The sequence below is a fragment of the Chaetura pelagica genome, unplaced genomic scaffold (genome assembly GCF_000747805.2).
Source record: "Chaetura pelagica isolate M959 unplaced genomic scaffold, ChaPel_1.0 scaffold552, whole genome shotgun sequence".
Classification (NCBI taxonomy): Eukaryota; Metazoa; Chordata; class Aves; order Apodiformes; family Apodidae; genus Chaetura; species Chaetura pelagica.
The window spans coordinates 27,767-48,609 of NW_009952361.1; the positions used below are offsets into that span (position 1 = coordinate 27,767).

At 41.4% G+C, this 20,843-nt stretch overlaps 1 protein-coding gene across 1 annotated transcript in view; it reads left to right on the forward strand.

Annotated features, from left to right (window-relative positions):
• The window catches only part of DYM (dymeclin), a 161,965-nt gene that overhangs the window by 7,345 nt on the left and 133,777 nt on the right, over window positions 1–20,843 (forward strand). The window contains exons 3-7 of the mRNA XM_010007892.1: window positions 394–487; window positions 2,170–2,303; window positions 9,305–9,377; window positions 16,077–16,202; window positions 17,981–18,123. Of these exons, the coding sequence (XP_010006194.1) occupies window positions 394–487; window positions 2,170–2,303; window positions 9,305–9,377; window positions 16,077–16,202; window positions 17,981–18,123 (570 nt within the window). The remainder of the gene's footprint in view (window positions 1–393; window positions 488–2,169; window positions 2,304–9,304; window positions 9,378–16,076; window positions 16,203–17,980; window positions 18,124–20,843) is intronic.

A 20,843-nucleotide genomic window follows, 5' to 3' on the forward strand; every position in this document is an offset into this window, starting at 1 on the left:
CTGATCAATAAGGGCAAAGAATTAAGCAGAGGATGAAGGGATAATGTAAATGTGACCAATGATGTTTCAAGAAGGTAAAAGCAAGTTGGGAAAATCAGCCCAGTTTTCTGCCAGGAGACTGTTGGGCTGCAGACAGTTCTTGAGAAGGAGGTACTATGAGCTCTACATTTGGGATATTTCAAATCTAGGATGAAAAGTATGTTTAGAGAACAGGTAGTAAAGAATGTGGTGGAGAATCTTAAAAAGAGCAACGAGTTGTCCAGAAAAACAGACATGCCGTGTTGATGTAGAAATCTTTGATGTTGAAATTTAGTTTAATTCTGTATGTTGTTTGAACCAAATACTGCCAACTTACACATGCTATATAATCATATCTTGCTTTTCCTCCTCTAGTTGAGAAGAATCCTCGAACAGGAAACCTTGGGTCCTTGATTAAAGTCTTTCTTTCAAGAACCAAAGAGTTAAAAATCTCAGCAGAATGTCAGAAGTGAGTACCCAGGAAAAAGCTGCACATGTCATTTTACTTCTCAAATGTTCCATTTGCTGCCAGATCTTCAGCTTTTTACTTTGCTACTTAATATAAACACAAAACTTAGAATCCTCTTGTTTGAAACAGAACAAGTATGTAAGTACTTTTCCACACAGAAGGTTGAGTGAAATAGGTAAATAGATTGCTGAGGGAAAAGACATGTTTTTGTTGATCCTGTGGGTAACATGCAGCATTTTGGCACAAATGTGTTCAATTTCTAATTACTACTGGTTTAGAGCTGTTTAAAAATCTCCTGACCTTTTAAGCTAAATCTTAGATGTATGAACCAATATTTTATCTTGGGAATACTTTGAGTTGGATTAGATTTGAACACAAACCTCTATATGAAGACACTATTTTCAAATCAAGTATAACTGCCACTGGTTTTGCTTGTCCCTTTCAGCAGTAGGAAAGAACTCCAGGAGGTTCAGGGCTGGATAGTTTTTCCAGGAAGCTTTCTGTAATTGTTCCCCTACACTCACAGAAAAATGTCCAACTCCCATTACATCTGGGGTTTCAAAAAAGGAAGACTTTGTTTTTAGTGCCCTCTTGGTCCCAGAACTGCCCTCAACCTTTTTCCTTATATCTGGAGAAAGAAATTTTTCCTGCCTGGACAGCTCCTGCTGCTTTAATCCCAAAATACCTTGCAAATACAACTTCAAGCAAGAGCTTGACTGTTTGCTGTTGTGTGGGCTTTCTGGCAGTTGCTGTTTGTGACTCAAAAAAATGTGGTGAAGCTAATTCCAATGGAGTTCAGGAAGCTTGGACAATATTTGTGTGTGTCACGTGGAATCATCTTCCTGTATTGTGCTCCTAAAGTCAATAAATGCCTGCAGGGATCTGAAGGCTCTTGGAATGGGAAAACTGCTAAGGTTTAGGCACCCAGAGTAGCTTTTGTATCTGAAGGTGTTGCAAACGTTCAGATGTCAGTGTGGCTTGGGGACATAGTGTCTAGAAACCTTCAAAGTATGCTGAGCTATCTGGTGAGCTCTTGGATCAGTGGTACTTCTGGGAACTGTGGTGTTTTTAACAATACCTTCTTCTGGAGAAGAGAGGTTCTGAGGAGACCTTAGAGCAACTTCCAATACCTGGAGGGGCTACAGGAAAGCTGGGGAGGGACTTTAACAAGGCCAGGGAGTGATAGGACAAGGGGTGATGGTTTTAAGCTGAAAGAGGGAAGATTTAGGTTGGACATCAGGAAGAAATTCTTCACCATGTGGGTTGGAATAGGTTGCCCAGGGAGGTTGTGGCTGCCCCATCCCTGGAGGTTTTTAAAGCCAGGCTGGATGAGGCTTGGAGCAACCTGATCTGGTGGGAGGTGTCCCTGCTCATGGCAGGGGGGTTAGAAACTGATGATCTTTAAGGTCCCTTCCAATCCAACCCATTCTAGGATTTTCTGAATACAACCTTAGGAATAAAGTTATATTCTCTTGGGGGAAGAGGAACATTACTGCTTTTAAATGCATTTCCAGTTTGTTTGCTGTAGCATCAACTGAAGACTCTCTTCTTGAACCCTTTGTCTTTTCCTTACTTCAGCAGTAGGAACCCTTTGTCTTTGGGATTTATTTTCTTTTGGGCTTGGATGCATCTTCACAGCTTGAGTGTTACTGATTCTTGTTTGTTTCTGCTTCTTTTTCTAGTCACCTCTTCATCTGGCAGGCTCACAATGCACTGTTCATTATTTGCTGTTTGCTGAAGGTCTTCATCAGTCAGATGTCAGAAGAGGAGCTGCAGCTTCACTTCACTTATGAAGAGAAAGGTCCAGGCTCATATGGTAGGTGTGCACCACTGCTACTGAAACAAATGTCCCACAAGAAGCTAAAAAGTTCTGGGGTTTGTAGATGTGGTGCTGAGGGCCATGGTTTAGTGGTGGTCTTGGCACAGTTAGGTTAATGGTTGGGTTTGATCATCTTGAGGGTCTTTCCAAGCTAAATATTTCTATGATTCTATGCTTAATTTAGACTAAGAATCCCAAATTTTGCTGTAAAACTAGAAATGAAGTACAGGTGAGGTTGCATACAACATGTTTACTGCTTGGGAGAGGCTGTGAGATGGAAAGGATGTAGTCAGTAGCAAAACTGGCTTCCTTCAGCATCTGAAGTAATTTGGTGTAAACCATGTTCCTTTGTCCCATACACATGAAAGAGAAGACCTTCAAACTGTGATGAGATATTTTAATAACATCTTGACCCTTGTCTTCTGCTAGAATTAAACACTCTTTAGCAAAGTATTCTTTATTTCTTTCTTTTTTTTCTTCAATCTCCTTTCTTCACTGTGAGGGTGGTGAGACCCTGGCCCAGGTTGCCCAGAGAAGCTGTGGCTGCCCCATCCCTGGCAGTGTTGAAGGGCAGGTTGGATGGGGCTTGGAGCAGCCTGGGCTGATGGGAGGTGTCCCTGCCCATGGCAGGGGGGTTGGAACTAGATAATCTTCCATGTTTATACCATTTCTAGTAGCACTTGACTGTAATTCATAGTGACATTTATTAGTGATAATTTTCTTCATATTGATGGCAAATGTACTTAGCAGTTATCTTGGAGCAGATTGTTTGCTGGATGTTCTTGATTAGGAAGGTTAATTGTGTGGGTCGTCTGGTGAGAGTTGGGGATGGAGGCAGGAGCTCAGCTGCTCCTCAGCTCTCCCATCTGCCTTCAACTCAGATTCCCAGTTGGAGATGGTCCTTGTGACCCTCTGCAAGGTGTTGAGTTTTGTAAAATGTTGTGCTCACATGTTTTGCTCCCAACAAATCTTCATACTGGATTTATATATATATATATATATGTATGTATATATATGTATGTATGTATATGTATGTATATATATAGGGTATGTTAATAAAGTGAATACCTTCCTAAAGGTTTTATGCTTAGCTATAGGAGATCATTAAGGGAGTGTAATAAAATGCTGCTGTGCTTGGTCTTATTAAGGTGAGCAGAAAAAATAGGAAATTCTGTTTTTTTGGTAGTTTCATAATACAAACTTGCTTTCTTGAATTTTTTTTATTCTTCTAAAACCAGAGAATGCCTAGTTATAATGAGGTTTATACAGAGGTATTATTACTTTGCTCAAGTTTTACACACTTTACACTGCCTTTGAAGATGTTTTTTAAAAATCTAAGTTGTCGTGAGTCATCCTTGCTGTCTTTTCATTTCCCAGAGCTTGGTATTATTTTACTGTTTTTCAATTCCAAGCCTGATACACCTCATATATTGAATATAATGAAGTATTTACAATGGAAATAAAATCTGCATATAGATAAAGGTCTTAAAATGGTGTGTGAATTTTGAGGTATTGTTTGAATATTTTCTTAATAGATAACTGGTGATTGGTTGCTGGAAAGAAGTACAAGAAACAACTTGAACCACCTCAGTCTCCTGTGATCCATTGATATATATGTTCCTTGTTCCACCTAAAAGTTGGTTCATCTTGTTGGATGATAATCTTGAAACTCCTTTAGAAATCACTTCGTGGTGGTGTTCGTTGCCTTGCTTAAGTTATGGGCATCACTTTTTCTTTCCTTTTCATCGGAGAAGGTATCTTAGTACTATGTTCTCCAAGTCACAGTGTACCTAGCACCTGGCAACTCAAGGTTGGTCAGGGCACCAGCACCCACTGTGCAGCATGTGGGGCAGAAATGTTATGGTACTAATAATGTGTGGAGAATGTACAAGACCTACTGAGCGGTAGGTCTTGTATTTTGACAGGCTGTAGAAACACAGAATGTTAGGGGCTGGAAGAGGCCTCTGTAAATCAAGTCCAACCCCCTGCTGCAGCAGGAACACCTAGGACAGGTCACACAGGAACGTGTCCAGATGGGGCTGGAAAGTCTCCAGAGAAGGAGACTCCACAGCCTCTCTGGGCAGCCTGGCCCAGGGCTCTGTCACCCTCACAGCAAAGAAGTTAGTTCTTCATCGTGTTGAGCAGAAGTGACATTTGCAATATCAGGTTATTCTTGGCTGTGCCTGTTTCCACTCCAGGATCATGCCAGAGGCCTATAAATACATTTTTCTACATCTTGCTCATCTCCTCCTTCAGATGAATTATATTTTAGTTTAAAGAATATTCCTCCTACCTAATCCCCCTATTTTTGTAGCATTAACAAAATAGCCATTTCAGAACAGACTGAAATAACCAAGCTAACCCAAATCTAAAGCAAGTTTTTGTGCTGAGTGGTGTCCAGATTCTGCAGGTCTGTCTGAATTCTTCATCAGTTCTTCCATTGAAATGAATTGGACACTTTCCTGAGAAAAATGCTGCATAAATTATCCTTAAACAGGAAGAACAAGCTACCCTAAAACTCTGGGATGAAGATGTTGGTGAAGATCAGTGGATAAATAGCCTTGTGCAAATGCACTGCATATTGACTGCAAAAGCTACAAAGATGCCACCATGCCTTTTAACTGCTCTCATCCTATCTTCTTTATTTGATATGATTTATTTGCACTTAACATCCTTTTGGATGTTAGCAGGCTAATTTTTTCACATCTCCTTGCCAAATGCTGGCATTCACAGAATCACAGAATGTTAGTGGTTGGAAGGGACATCCAAAGATCAAGTCCAACCCCCCTGCCAGAGCAGGACCACAAAAAAAACTAGGGCAGGTCACTCAGAAATGCATCCAGATGGGGCTGGAAAGTCTCCAGAGAAGGAGACACCACAACCTCTCTGGGCAGCCTGTCCCAGGGCTCTGTCACCCTCCCAGGAAAGAAGTTCGTCCTCGTGTTGAGGTGGAACTTGCAGTGCTCAAGTTTGAGTCCATTGCCTCCACTGAAGCTGGAGTTAATCTTGGTAACACAAATCATCTCCTGTGACGCTTCTTCTGCCTTTATTCCATAATTTCTGTGTGGTCTTCAACTGTGTTGTGATTCAGAGAGCTGGGCACATGCTGTGTATTGTATTTTAAATCAAACTCATTTAACCTCTTCCCTGACCTGTAGAAGGCTTCTGCTGCCTTTATCCCATAATTTCTGTGTGGTCTTTAACTTTGTTGTGATTCAGAGACCTGGGCACCTGCTGTGTATTGTATTCTAAATCAAACTATCAACTCATTTAACCTCTTCCCTGACCTGTAGAAGGAAACTTGATTCAATTCTTCATAGAGAAGTTTTTATCACAAGGCTGCCAAGGACTTAATTTGGTGTATGATAGCAAACAGGAGGACATAGAGGAGGAAATAAATCACAAAATGTTTATTGCAGCCCTTAAATGATTTTATGAGCATTCAGCTATAACAGAAAGGAAAAGAGGGATGGCAATTAGTTTTATGTACTCATTACTGCCACTGTTAAGGGAAAGTTGGGAGCTTTTGAGAGTCCCCAGGGCTGAAGATCAAACCACAAACCCCAAAGAAGCTTGAAGTCTGCTAGTTGTGTGGTTAATTGAATGGAGGAGGTGTTAGGTATTGTTTTACAAGCAATTAATTTAATTCCTGGTGTCCAGGTTCTGTCCTATCCATAGAAAAACAACTAGTATCTAAGATGAGGCTGTGTCTTGCTTTGTTTGAATATCTTCTTAACATTAGTTGCATCTAGCTGCTACCAGCAGGTCAAGGAAACACAGCAGTGAGGTTCCTGAGAAGAAAGACTCTTTAGCTGACTGTATTTGACCCTTTTTTGTGGCCAAGAATGGAGCTAGGCTGGTTTTACCTCAAAGTGGAGTCTCCTGGCATGTTTGCTTTCCAATCAATAAGCCATTTTGCTGGTGTTGTCTCTGTTTATTCATTGTCTGTAATACACCTAGCTTTGAACAAGTTAAATAATATTGACTATGTAATTCTATTTTAAAAACCCCACCAAAACCCAAACACCCCAAAAAGCCGTAGAACCCACCATGCAACCATGTCTTTGCGGACTTAAAAGATGGCTGATAAAAATGCTGTTGCAGCATAACTGGCCTTTTGTTTGCTTTAAAGAGTGTTTGTTTGGCAGTTCCTTCTGCATCTTAGATGCACCTGTGATTCCTCTCCCTGCAAGTCTGCTCTTATCTACACCCATTCACCCTTTGCTTATTTTTCCCCAAGTCTTTCAATCTGTCTTTTTGTCTTTGTGATCTTATTAATGTGAATTGTGTGTTGTCTTTATCCTGCTATTGAGAAAAGCCCTTGTTTATGAAAACCCAGAAGGTTCTATGTTTATTGCTGGCTCTCACGTTATAGATTTGGCATGAATCTGCCTCATTGTCTTGGCAAGACAAGAATTCCACAAGAATGCACAGTGGCCCAACTGGGAAAAGGATACATTAATTATTGCAGCTGAATGACATTGATTACAGCAATTAAGCTTTCTTTTTTTTTTTTCTTTGAAAGAAAAATAGTTGGAGAACAGAGCAGGAAAGACTTAACATCTTCCATTCTATGTGATTGTGCTTAACACAGTGTTTTCTTGCTTTGTTGTGAATGTTGAGGGTGGGGAGGGGAAGCCCTTTTTCATATCCCAATAACATTGTTCTTTCTTCAAACTGTTCCTATGTTAAAATCCGTCCTGAAATGCAGACAAAGAGACTGTGTTTGGGAAGGAGACATCGTTATTTATGGCAAGTTTGTAGAAAGCTGGGGGCTGGGTGCCTTCCTACAAATCAAGCACACCCAAGGATATTTTTCATTACATATTTATACACAAAGCTGTGAATTTAGTAAAAAACTTAAAAATTTAGGAAGCTTCCAAGGCCATTCTCCTTACAGTGGTTGCCTAGTGATTCACACAGAGTTATAACATGGTTGCATCACTATTTTTGCTATCACACATGCTCAGGGGAAGGGTCTTCACCTGGGCAGGGGGCTTTTTGACCTGGGTGTGTGATTTTTAGTATTATAATGACATGATAATGAGCTAAGTTCACCTAAAGGACACAGTATCAAAGCTCCTAAGGCTCCAGCTGCCCCAGACTGGTTTAGCTGCCAGTGTTCTTGATTCTGGTTCTTCTTTATCACCTCCTTGCATTCCTGAGGTCCAATTATCCGTATGGACCTCAAGTCTTCTCTGACAAGTTGGTGATTTCCATGACACACCCTTAAAACCTCTTGATTAATCACGTTCTTCAGGGCCTTAATTATTCCAGGATCTCCTTGCTGAGTGCTGGCTGTGACACTGATTGTGTGCCTCTGACTGCAGTTTGAACTTTATGTATATCCAGAGCACATCTTACACAAAATAACCACATCATTCTACATTCCTGAGTTATTTTCCAACTAAATGAGCTGTGCATATAGCACTTTGGAAGAAATTATATTCTTAAAATGCTGTCTCTTGACTTTTTTTTTCCTTTTCCCTTTTCCTCTTCCCTTTCCTCAGTGGTCAAGAGAAAAAAACTTAAATACCTGTTGGGAACTAATAGGAGTCTTGCTCTAGAAGCATTTTCTAGTCTCATAAAACCTTAGGAAAATGTCACATTCATGTTACTTTAGGATATATTGTCTGGGCTTCATTATTGACTGTGGCTTGTGTCTGAGGTGAAATCCTCCAAGCAGTTCTCAGTTTTGACTACCAGGAGCCACTTTGTGTCCCTCCTGGGGGATTCTGTATAAAGGAAACCACATTTCCATGATAAAAAACTGATTTCCTTTAGAAAGTGCAGTTCACTAGGTGAAAATTTTTAATGTGTTTTTAATAAACTGATTGTGGAAGGGAATAATTTGGCTTTATGGTGGCTATTCCCTTTGGTGTGCTTCTTAAAATCGTGTCCTGGATTTAGGAACAAATGAAAGTTAAAGCAGAATAACACCACCCTAACCTGGCTAGAATGTGTTTATTGCAGGACCTGTTGATTTGAAAATACAAAATAAACAAGCATTTAGGTCATGATTTTGCCTGTTGGGTGGTGGAGAGGGGAAAACTATGCCTACTTTTAGGCCACTATAAACCCCTGCATTTTTTTGTGTTGTGGGTTTCTCTTTACAATTTTATCTTAAAAGCAGAAAAAAGAGATTTGTCTTCTATTTTTTTAGTATTATATGACAACTTCAAGTAGTTTAATTCCTCAGTCAGTCTTGCAAGGATTTGCTTTGAAAAATTGCGGTTCTGTTGTAAAATGCCACCAATTTTATTGTTTGGAGTAGCTGCATTTAAAGAATAGTTTTAGTTATCCTGTGCATTTTGTCACTTGGTGTGTGAGTAATTTCTGCTCACATAAAATGAACTTTGGAAGCTCATGATGCTTATCATTGCAAGGTGTAAAACCTCTTCAATAAATAAATATGCATTATTGTCAAAATATTATCTAGATTTAATTAAGAGTAGCAGTGATGTGTAGTGTAGTTGCATGCATGTGACAGACCACAATAGAGAATATTGTTTAGTAGATGCTGGGTAAAGGAAATGGTTTTCTATCTGTCTCTTAATTCTTCACTTGGGATTTAAAAAAAGGGGCGGGGAGTACGTGGAGTAAAGGGAATTGTGAGAGGGGACTTGAACTGTGTATCAGTGAGAAGACACTAGTGACCAGTTTGAGTGTTAGCAGTAACACCATTTCATTTTACTTTTAGTAGTAAAGTAAGGTTTGATGTGATTCATATTGGCATATTATTACCATACCAAGATTTCATTTAATTTATCCAATTGTTATTAGTTATTCCTTGTATATATCAAAGATCTAGCATCTCCTTTTTCTCTGGCGGTAATCCTGAGGGCCTTCTATTTCACTAAAGAATGCCATCTCTTAATTAAAGAATTTCTCTTCCAGTGTTTCTTCCTGACTTAAAATTCTGATTTTCTGGATTCATAGGTTTAAATCTGTTTGCTTTCTTTATTTGAAAAGAAACCCTTTGATATGTTTGTTTTTAGGAACAGAGTGTGAAGACCTCATAGAAGAGTTGCTGTGTTGCCTGATCCAGCTCATTGTTGAAATTCCCCTCTTGTAAGTTTGCTTTTTCCTTTTGTTTTTTTATCTAGCCCTCCTGGCTTCTTCCCATGAATTGATCATTTGAGAGAATATAAAACTTAGAGTGATGGGATCATAATATTTAAATACTTGTATTTGAAAGTTGCATGTGATGGGGCAGTATTGATAGCAAGAACCTGCTGCCAGTACCAGCAGTGGATGTTCTACTGGATGAAATACAGGATTAGCATCTACACACACAGTTCAAAACAGCAGCAGAAGTTACCCTGCCTTATTCATTAGCAGCTCTTATGTTTGTTTCACGTACCTCTGTCAGCACGGGAACATTTTCTGCTAACTTTTGGCTAGAAATGGCTGTGGGGAAATGGGAACCTTGTGGGGGGATGCAGCAAAATTTCCTCTTCTGCAGTTTCTGTGTGTGTTAAGTAAGTCATTATTTATCACTGATTTCTGAAATACCAGGAAATTGAGGTTGAAAAGAGAAATTACTAAGAGGAATACTTACGTGGCTGTTTTAATAGATCTACTGTATTTGAGCTATGTTGTTTCCACATCCCACATGGAGGTGTTGGAGAGAGTCCAGAGGAGGCCACAAAGATGATGAGAAGGCTGGAGCAGCTCTGCTCTGGAGCCAGGCTGGGAGAGTTGGGGTGTTGAGTCTGGAGAAGAGAAGGCTCCAGGGAGACCTTAGAGCATCTTCCAGTGCCTGAAGGGGCTCCAGGAAAGCTGGGGAGGGACTTGGGACAAGGGCAGGGAGGGATGGGATGAGGGGGATGGATCAAAACTGGAAGAGGGGAGAATTAGGTTGGATATTAGGAGGAAATTCTTTGGTGTGAGGGTGGTGAGAGCCTGGCCCAGGTTGTCCAGGGAAGCTGTGGCTGCCCCATCCCTGGCAGTGTTGAAGGACAGGTTGGATGGGACTTGGAGCAACCTGGGCTGGTGGGAGGTGTCCCTGCCCATGGCAGGTCCCTTCCAACCTTAACCCTTCTATGTGTCATGAAAGATTCTTGAGCATTACATGTAGGAGAATTTTGGAAAGAAAAAATGTTTTTCCAGACCTATCCTGATAAGTTTGAACTTCTTTTCCCCCTCCAGATAAAGCTGAGCAAGGGTAGTGTTAGGAACAACTTTTGTGTTCAAAAAATCACTAAAATATAGTGCCCCAATTAAAGCCTCGCAGCTTGGAAAGAATTTTAGATTCTGTGTTGACTATTATGTTGATTATTTGGTCTTTATACTTGGGATTGTTCTTTTGGTTGGAAAGCTGACAGAGATGCAGCAGTTTTTGGAACATGGCTCAGATTAAATACAAATCTGTCAACATCACACAGGGTTTTCTGTAGGTAGTGTGCAGCAAATTAATGATACGATGGAGAGTGTCAATCTGCAAAGCTTGTCAGGACTTCCTGGAACAGATACACCTTTTGTTTGGAGCAGATTACAGGAAGTACGAATGGGTTGAAAGGACTGAGATCTACGGGCAAGTTCATAAATCCTGCAGGATTTTGTTTTTCTTTCTTGGAAGTCCCAGTGTGTGTGTGTGTGTGTGTGTGGAGTCCTGTATTATTTATTCTGCCTTTCTGGCAGAAAAGTTTTTTACAGACATGATTGGTCTTAACCCTTTTCAACAACTGAACCTGTCACCATCTCTATTGCTTTGTGAATGAGGCTGCTGGGAATGGAAGTAGCTGTTGAAAGCACTTCAGTTTACTCTACAAAATAATGATAATAATAGCTCATAAAGTTGCAAATCCTGTCAATAATATTTAATGTTCAGCTGTGTGGAAGACATACAGTGTGTAAGACAACAGGTAGTGTTGGGAGGAGAGCTTTGGGATACCTGTGTGTATGTTTTTGCAGCTGGGTACATCATTTTGATCCATTTTAACCCAGACTGACCAAAACCAACTGTGTACGTTTGGGCTTGGCAGGAACACGAGGGTGTGAAGGCTCAAGTCTTCAGAGCTTGCTCACATCTGAGCTTGCTCTAGTAAAAGCCTTGGCAGAATGAGCTCATGTCTGTCTCCACACTAACCAGCAGTTGTGTTTGGAAAAGGCAGGTGGGCAGTCTAGCTCAAAATTAAGGGAGGTGTGAGATGGGGGAGGTGACAGTCTGATTGAACCCACCTCTTCAAACCCCTTACTAGGAATAGAACTGAAGAACCAAAATGTGATGGTTTTTTTTGGGAAAGGCTGCAGAGGTGTACTGCAAAGCATCTCTAGGAGTGGCTCAGAGTTGCCTTTGAATTTAAGACACTCTTTTTCAAAATTAGTTCCTCTTGGGAAAGGCAAATGTGCTTGAAGGCAGTTACACTGAGCACACCTCAAACAGGTTGCAGCAGGGACCATGGGACCCTGCAGCCTTGTGGCCCTGAGAGTTATTAAAAAGATGATTAATTACTCTGTTGTGAAACAGGCTCTGCTGCTCTGTACCAAATGCCAAGGAAAAAAGGTTTCATGTTTTAATTTTAAAAGCATTTTATAGGAACTACAGTGTGATTGCTTTTCAGGCATCAAACTTGTGCAGCCCCCTGTAACACTTGTGTTACAGGGTGTTGATGTTTGATTCATGTCTCCCTAGGGTATGTCATGGATACTCTGCTTTCCGTTTGGTTTTGTTAACATTCACACTCTGTAGTGTACAGTGATGATTAAAACTGCACAGTCAGCAAAAAAGGTGCAACTTTAGTGTTTAATTGTATGACTTTTAAGTATAAACTCTTGCTAATATTTTGTTGCAAGATAGGGCTCCCAGAGCTTTGCATTATAAAGGTTTCTTTCAGCTACTTGTTAAGAGCTGGGGTACCTGACTGAACATCTGGTTGTTATTAGGACATTTTCACTTCATTAAAAACTATAAAAGCATTAAGGAGGAAAAATGAAAACCTGTGATCTAGGGACATCAGTGTTAAGCAGCACCCTGTGGTGCCAGGAGAATTTGGTTGATATTTCTATTATATTTCTCATACAATCCATTATGGTTTTAAACTGAAAGAGGGGAGATTTAGATTGGACATCAGGAAGAAATTCTTCACCATGTGGTGAGACACTGGAGTAGCTTGCCCGGGGAGGTTGTGGCTGCCCCATCCCTGGAGGTGTTCAAGGCCAGGCTGGATAAGGCTTGTGCAGCCTGGTCTGATGGGAGGTGTCCCTGCTCATGGCAGGGAGGTTGGAACCTGATGAGCTTTAGGGTCCCTTCCAACCTTCCAACCATTCCATGAATCTATGATTTTCTGGAGTTAAAATTGGTTTACATTGCAATCTTCGTTACCTGGAAACAATGAGGATATTTGGACTCATTTAAGAATGCTCTGCATAATCTGGGAGCTTAAAAGTCAACCACAGGTAGAAGAAGGGTGATACAGAATCACAAACTGTTTTGGGTAGCAGAGGCTCTGTTACCCTCAGAGTAAAGAAGTATTTTCTCATATTCAGGTTAAACTTCTTGTTAACCAGTTTGTGACCATTGCCCCATGGCCTGTCACTGGACACCACTGATAACAGTCTGGCCCCATCCTTCTGACACCCCCTGTAGATACTTAGAATTTTGATGAGATTCCCCCCTGTGCCTCCTTTTCTCTAAACCAGTAGTTCAAATTGTCCATTTTCATGGGTATTTGCACTGTTCTGTTGTTTTTAGGAAAGATTTTTCACTTAGATTTAGCAGATATTGCTACTAAGACTTGTTGATATGAAAGGGAAGACTGTAGATTCTTTGTAAATATCCTTTTTCTAATTTTTTAAATTTGTAGAGGGAAGAATTGAATGCCTATGAAGTGAAGCTATACACATCCATGTAGTCTCAGATGGTTTAAGACAGATCTGGGAATAGAATCAGATCATAGAATCCTAGGGGTTGGAAGGGACCTGGAAAGATCCCCCAGCCCAACCCCCCTGCCAGAGCAGGGTCACCCAGAGCACATCACACAGGAACGTGTCCAGGGGGGTTTGAATGTCTCCAGAGAAGGAGACTCCACAACCTCTCTGGGCAGCCTGTCCCAGGGCTCTGTCACTCTCACAGTAAAAAAATTTTTCCGGATATTCACCTTGAACTTCCTGTGCTCCAATTTGCACCCATTACCCCTTGTCCTATCACTGGTCATCACTGAGAAAAGCCTAACTCCATCTCCCTGACACTCACCCCTTACATATTTGAAAACATTAATGAGGTCACCCCTCAGTCTCCTTTTCTCCAAGCTCTTGAATCCAACTATCATTTTAATCCTTCAGATATTCCCTTTAGTGTCTTTCCATCATTGGTTGCTTTCTCACTCTGATTCTGTCTCCCAGTCAAGAATCCCAAATGCAGCAGGAAATGTCAGAGATGCTTCTGGCTTCCAGTTGGTGTTTCTTGGATGCCCCTTTGGGATACATCCCAAATGTTTGGAGCCAGCTGGAATCAGCACGGTGCATTATCAGCTGCCATGGTGCCTCTTTGCCATCAGTGGGTGTAAAATTAGGAGTGATTCCAAGAGGTAGGAGAATGTTCACTTGGGGTTGTATCCTGAGACTGATAACCAGATATTCTACTTGCGTTCCAGTTCTCAAAACCAATTCTACTCTCTGTGGTGTCTCCTCTTTCACCTTCTGGTGGGCCCTCAGGAAGCAGGGAAATGAAACCTGGTTCCTGAATGATTTGAGGGTTTTTGTGTGAATCAGCCCTTTTGGCAGCTCTCCTTAATTAGACAATGAGTTCCCTTTTAACCTTTTAATACCAGGGTAGGGAGTTCTGGCTGGGTGAAAGTTCAGGAAAATATTTAAACTGGTAGGGAAGGGGGTTTGGTCTGGTGGTGTGAGTTGAAATTCAGGGGCTAGTTTCTGACTGTTGAGCCTGTTTGCTCTGGAGGTGTGAAATAATTTATGAGCTCTCAGTCTCTGTGTGCTGAGGGATAGAAATAGCTGCATTTCATTGAGTAATTAAAGTGTTTGCTACAGAGTGGGAATTGGAGTTCCTGGCTGAGATTTTCCTGTGTGTTACCTCCATGCTTCATCTTGGTTCCTTTTTCACAGACCTCTCTCCTGTGGACAGGGAGCAAAGCTGGATCATGTGGGGAGCACAAAAAGCAGTTGTGAACAGTGCTTGGTCTTGGAAGGAAGCCAGCAGCAGCAGGATGGTGACACATGGGTAGATTGTTGAAGTTCTTGGTAGATGAAGGTCATCCATGTGGTTTTGAATAGGAAAAGCAGATGCCAGGACACTGGGGAGCTCAGCTTGTAACAGGTCTATAGTTCTTGTTCTGTGGTGGGTAATTGTCTCGTTTGGAAACAGCAGTTCCACCAATACCCCCCTTTCCTTACCAGCTTGGATACCTGAGCTGCTGGTACCACCAGCCTTCTGCAAACTGCTCTTCTTGCTTTTACTTGGATCTACAGGAGCAAACAAGTATATTTGTTGGTTTGGGTTTTTTTTACTATTTTCCCACAAGCCACAAATAACCTTGCTGTTAGGATCTTCATGGTTTGGTCTGCTTCAAACTCCAGTGTGTTGTAACAGGTTACTCAGAGAAGCTGTGGCTGCCCCATCCCTGGCAGTGTTGAAGGGCAGGTTGGATGGGGCTTGGAGCAGCCTGGGCTGGTGGGAGGTGTCCCTGCCCATGCAGGGGGTTGGATCTGGATGATCTTTAATGTCCCTTCTGACCCAGACCAGTCTGGGATTCTATGATTATGAATTTCCAGTAGGTCCCAGGTCAAAAACTCTTGCTAAGTGATGCTGACACCTGCTATAAATCAATGATTATTGGGTTATGAATCATAGTGTGGAAATGAAGTAGTAAACGTGGAGGAAACATTAAAAGTACTTAAAAAAAACCACCACCACCTTATAATGGGATAGAGGATGGTGGTGTTGCACCAAATGAAGTGTAAGTTCTTACTTTTGGAGTGAACATGGTCTTTGTTTGAAAGGAAAGATGATACTGGTTCATGTCCAAGTTATTTCATTGTCTTTTAAAAGGTTTCACATTGCCTTCAGTTTGTTAGTGATTAAGGAGGCAAATGCCATTTTTCCCTCCCTCCTTTTAAAAATAAAACATGTAACAAGGTAATTTACAGACAGAGGTGGGACTAGGCAGCTAGATGAATGGACTTCTCATCCATTTTTCTGCAGAGCCTTTCCCAATTAACATTAAGTTAATGAACTTCGCTGAACTGTCTGGTGTCAGGATTTAATCACTGCAGCACATTCCTTGGGACTGCCTCACAGTTACCTCAAAAACACCATATAAAAGTAAACAATTCTGTGTATTATCTGATATCCTGAGCATTTCTTACACTTGAAGTAGGATTTGTTATCGTCCTGTTGAAGGGAATCAATTTTACTGGCAGGTGGAGCTGTGTTTGGATTGCTGGACACTTCCCTGACTTAGCATGATGGCAAATGTGACACTTTGAACAGCACGAAGGACATGCTTTTGAGATATATGTCTTACTTTTAGACTGAAGTGTACTCTGAAGATTGCAGTTCTGGGCAGTACCTCAGTGTTTTTACATTGTCTTGTCTTTTGGCAGATCAAAAATAAAAGCTTTGGTCTAAGAAAAAAAAAAATCCATTGTTGGTATGAAGTGATTTGGGGTTTTCTTAATGTTTTTTAAGTGTTCATGAGTGAAACTCTGTTTTAAACAGTGAGTAACGTCAGCTGAAGGTATCAAGTTGGAAGTTCTTTTGTAATGAAATCCAGTAGATAAATCTTTGGTTTGTTTTTTTTTTCCCCACAGAGATATCACATACAGCATTTCCTTGGAAGCTGTGACCACTCTCATTGTCTTCCTCTCCTGCCAGTTATTCCACAAGGAAATTCTACGGGAGAGCATCATTCACAAGTACCTGATGCACGGTCGATGGTATGTTCTGGGGTGCTACCTCATGGCAAAGCAAAGGCCATGGTTCCTTGTTTGGACTGTTTGCACTTGAGAACAAAAGATAGTGAAATAGTGTTTGAGAACAGGTGGATAATTAACTACCTTGTTAACAAAGTCATTCATGCAAGGTAGAAAGATGTCATTCTGGCAGCTGAATATACATGGTGCAAAGGAATCGTGTTGTGGAATCACAGAATCATTTGGGTTGGAAGGGACCTTCAAGGGACATAGTTCCAACCCCACTGCATGGGCAGGGACACCTTCCACCAGGCCAGGTTGCTCCAAGCCCCATCCAACCTGCCCTTCAACACTGCCAGGGATGGGGCAGCCACAGCTTCTCTGGGCAACCTGGGCCAGGGTCTCACCACCCTCACACCAAAGAATTTCCTCCTCATGTCTCACCTAAGTCTCTCCTCTTCCAGTTTTAATCCATCCCCCTCATCCCATCCCTCCCTGCCCTTGTCCCAAGTCCCTCCCCAGCTTTCCTGGAGCCCCTTCAGGCACTGGAAGGTGCTCTAAGGTCTCCCTGGAGCCTTCTCTTCTCCAGGCTGAACACCCCAACTCTCCCAGCCTGTCTCCAGACCAGAGCTGCTCCAGCCCTCCCATCATCTTTGTGGCCTCTTCTGGACTCCTTCTAGGAGCTCAATTTCTTTCTTCTGTTGGGGGATAGAAAACTTACTCTGCTCAAGAGAAAGCAGAAAACAAAACCAAACGTTTGTAAAGGCTGTTGGAAGGTTTCAGATTTAAATCTCATGGCCCACATGCCAGTAAAACTATTTTGGATGCCATCTTCATTGTTTGAAGGTAATTTCAGTAAATTAAACGAGCTTTTGTTCTTCAAGGTATTTTTTTTTCAGATTTGGCTGAGGGTCTTTCCCTGTAACACTGCAGTTAAACACCTTCCTGGAGATGTTGAAAGCCAGGTTGGATGAGGTTTTGTGCATCCTGGTTTAGTGGGAGATGTCCCTGCTCACAGCAGAGAGGTTGGAACCTGATGAGCTTTCAGGTCCCTTCCAACCTTCAACATTATATGGTTCTAATAGGTCTCAGTTGGGAGTAGCAGGGATCTGACCTCTCTTGAGAGGGCTGGGAATTGGTGGGTGGGAATTTAGTGCAATGAGAAGAGTTGACAAGATACTGGTTAGAGGGGATTGGAGTCCATCCAAACACAGCCTCTGGTCACCTCTCAGTCATATGGAAGTGGGAAAGAACTGTTGACTTTTGTGGAAATCCTCTGTTTTGGAAAGCTTGTAACCTTGGCTTTAAATCCAAAAAATTTGATTTTCATTTGTCAGGGTCACTGGTGTGAGGTCACATGTTTCCTTGGTCTTTGCAAATGGACCCCGACATAAATACTGGGGAGGAGGGAGAGTTACTGTTGTTACCTGTTTTATGTAACCAAAGCATGGAGTCAAACTAAACAAGTATGTGTGTGGTTTTTTTCCCATTGGATAAATATTTTTCCAAGTGTATCATGAGGGAGAAGACCACAGTGATTAAGTGATTGATTTAAAAGCAGTCTTGAAAAAAGAAAAAAAGTAGTTCCCAAGATGCTGCTGCTGAAGGTGCTCCTGCAGAGCCCTGCTGAAGTCAGAGCAGCTTTGCATGGGCCAACCCTTGGTGTTCTTTCCCTTTCCAGTCTGCTCCCAGTATCCCAGTTTAGTGCCAAACCAGCAGCTTTTGCGCCCTGCCTGGGCTTCATTGTGCCAATTTTTTTCCAAGTTGTGAGTCAAGTAAAGCTGTTTTCTTTTTCTTTTCAGTCTCCCATACACCAGCAGACTTGTGAAGACTTTACTCTATAATTTCATTAGGCAAGAAAGAAGCCCTCCTCCAGGGAGCCATGTCTTTCAGCAGCAAACAGATGGAGGAGGACTGCTTTATGGAATTGCATCTGGGGTGGCAAGTGAGTCTTACTTTCTCTACATTTCTCTATATTTAAACCTGCCAAATTACTGACCTCTCTTACACCTGTACGCACATTGTAGCCCAGTTATTTTTCACCCAGTGATCCCAGTGGGGGTGCTGAGGATAGAAAAGCTGTCCCCAGGCCTGCTTGGGTTGTCGTCATAGATGATGCATCTCAAGATGTGTTGGAATCTTAAGCAATTTTACCCAGAGGCACTGCAAGGACATGGGAAAAGTAGCACTTAGTTCCTGTTGTTCATTTATGGAGACATTAAAAAAAAACAACCTTCCCAAACAATTAATGTCCTCTTTGATAAAGCTTTGACTTAGTTAAAATGTTGTAAGAAAGACTTTTATGTGCGTATTTTAGTCTTTATAATGAATCAGTGGGTGTGGTGACCTGCTCTGTGCTTGAGGAGAAGGTTGGACTTGGTGGTCTCAGGAGATCATTTCCACTTTCAAGGATTCTGTGATATAAAGGGGCTGATCTAGGTGGGAATTTTAGGGCCATATTGCAATGTGTCCCTTGCCCAGTAGGCTGACTAATGTTTTTTTCCTGAATAGCATGACTATAGAGTCCTCCCTTTTGTGTGAGGACTGTTTGGTACAGACAGAGATTGCCTGAAGACTCTGAAAGCCTCAATGTCATTTTTTTTGTGAAGAAAAAAGGGTTCTGGTGTTTGTTAGACTCTAAACTGTGTTTTGGTTCGTGGTTTCTTGCTTTCCACACACCAGATGTGGTGTTCTCCTCATACCAAATCCCATGCTGAAGTCAAATCACAGCCCTATTCCAGCTACTAGAAGAAAAATTAGCTCAATCTCAGCCAAACCCAGTTGAATATTACATATCAAAACTCTTCCTCAAGGTTTTTCTCTTCCCTCTAATAAGAAAAAACCATAGTGCATTGCTAGCAATAAAGGTATATGTTGTTTTCTTTTCCCCTGATCAACTAAATAACACTTTGCAAGTCAGTTGCTGTTAAAACTGGTGCTATTTATTTTGTTCTTTTATGAAATCCATTCCCTGGCAGCATCCCTAGGGGATGTTAAAATTCAAGGCTCCAAGTGCTCTGCCAGAAAAATGTGTTACAGTCAGTGACAATGTGTATGTCTCTCCTCATGGAGGCAGTAAAAGAGCAGGTCTGTGCAGCACATCACTGCTTCTGTGTGAGATGAGGTTTCATACAGCTCCATGTTCTGTTGGGACATGCACTCCTTTTTGGTTTCCAGTTGACACACTGGGTTGTGTCCACAATATGAGTGTGACACAAAACAGTTGCTTGGTTTGTAGTGTGTTTAAAAAGAGAAATCAATTCAGTTGTTCCCTACAACCATTTGATTAGCATCCCAACAGGTACCTTCTTTCCCATCTTTTCCATTGCTGACAAAATTGCTGTTAACATGTTTTTCTGGAGCAGGTTTTGGTAGGTGGCTGGTTTTTTTTGCTTGTGCCTGGAGAGCAGTTCTCACTGCTTGCTTTGCTACCTCTGCTAACCTTCTGGTTCTCATCTCTCTAGTTATGCTCAAGGGTCTTTCTGCCCTTCTGCTGCCACAGGCAAAACAGATTTCCATCTTCTGGTTACTTGATTGATGTGTAAAGTCCATCTCAATTGCCATCCCTCCTGTATCTCCTCTGATATCAGATCCCCCAGGACTTTTTTACTCCTTGATTGTCCAGTTTGCATTTCTTTGTGCAAACTCCTCAGGTTTCAGCCTAGTCTGTTCTTTTCTCTTCCTCTACTTCCAGCCCCCTCACTCCTCTTGAACCATTCTCCTACACTTGTTTCCTTGCTTCATTCATGACTACCTGAAGTGCCATCTCTTCTCCCAGTGAATTAAGTATCTTCACTTCAAGCTTTAAGTAAGAGAGCCTTTATAAAGAGCTTTTTAATGACCTTCTTGGAAAAGGGGGGGGGTGTGTGTGCAAAATAAGTACCACATCCTGTTAGAAAATAGAAGTATTTTTTCTGTTTCTGCCCCAACAGCTGGTTGGTGGTTTTTGTGTCTGATTATGTGCCTGTATAGGATGTTGGACTATAGATGAAACTTGGACACAGTAAGGTTGGGAGAGTAAATGTCATATTTGGCTATCTGTAACATCTCAAAATTAACCCTTTGCAGTCCTTTGGTTACTAAAGCATCAGGTGCAGGAGTAGAGAGCAACACAGGTTAGAAGACAACAACACAAATTGATTATCTGTTCTGGAATAGAGGCAAGTTTTGAGCGTGAGCAGATGTGGAAAACTTAGGCATGATTTTTCTATTGTTTATTTTGGGGAATTTTGTCATCTTTATCAGATAAGAGCTGCAAGAAGAAGGGAAGATTTGAAAATTTACTATTATGTTGCTTAGTGTCTTTTAAATACCACATAATGCTTACAATAAGTTCACTGAAATAGTCTAAGTCGAATCTCTTTAGAATGAAAGGAGATAGGATCCTGGTTTTAAAAATAATTTAGTTTGCATAGGAAATTTCAAAGCCTGAAATAATCACAGAATCATAGAATAGTGAAGGTTGGAAGAGACCTTAAAGCTCATCGGGTTCCAACCTCCCTGCTATGAGCTGGGACATCTCCCACTAATGAATAATTACCATATTTGTTAATTTGAAATGATTTAACATGACACCACAGTTTTCTGTCTCACCACGTATTATGTCATGCATATTTTGCAGTCACTTGCACAGCAGCAGCAGATCAACAAACTTATAAAACCTGT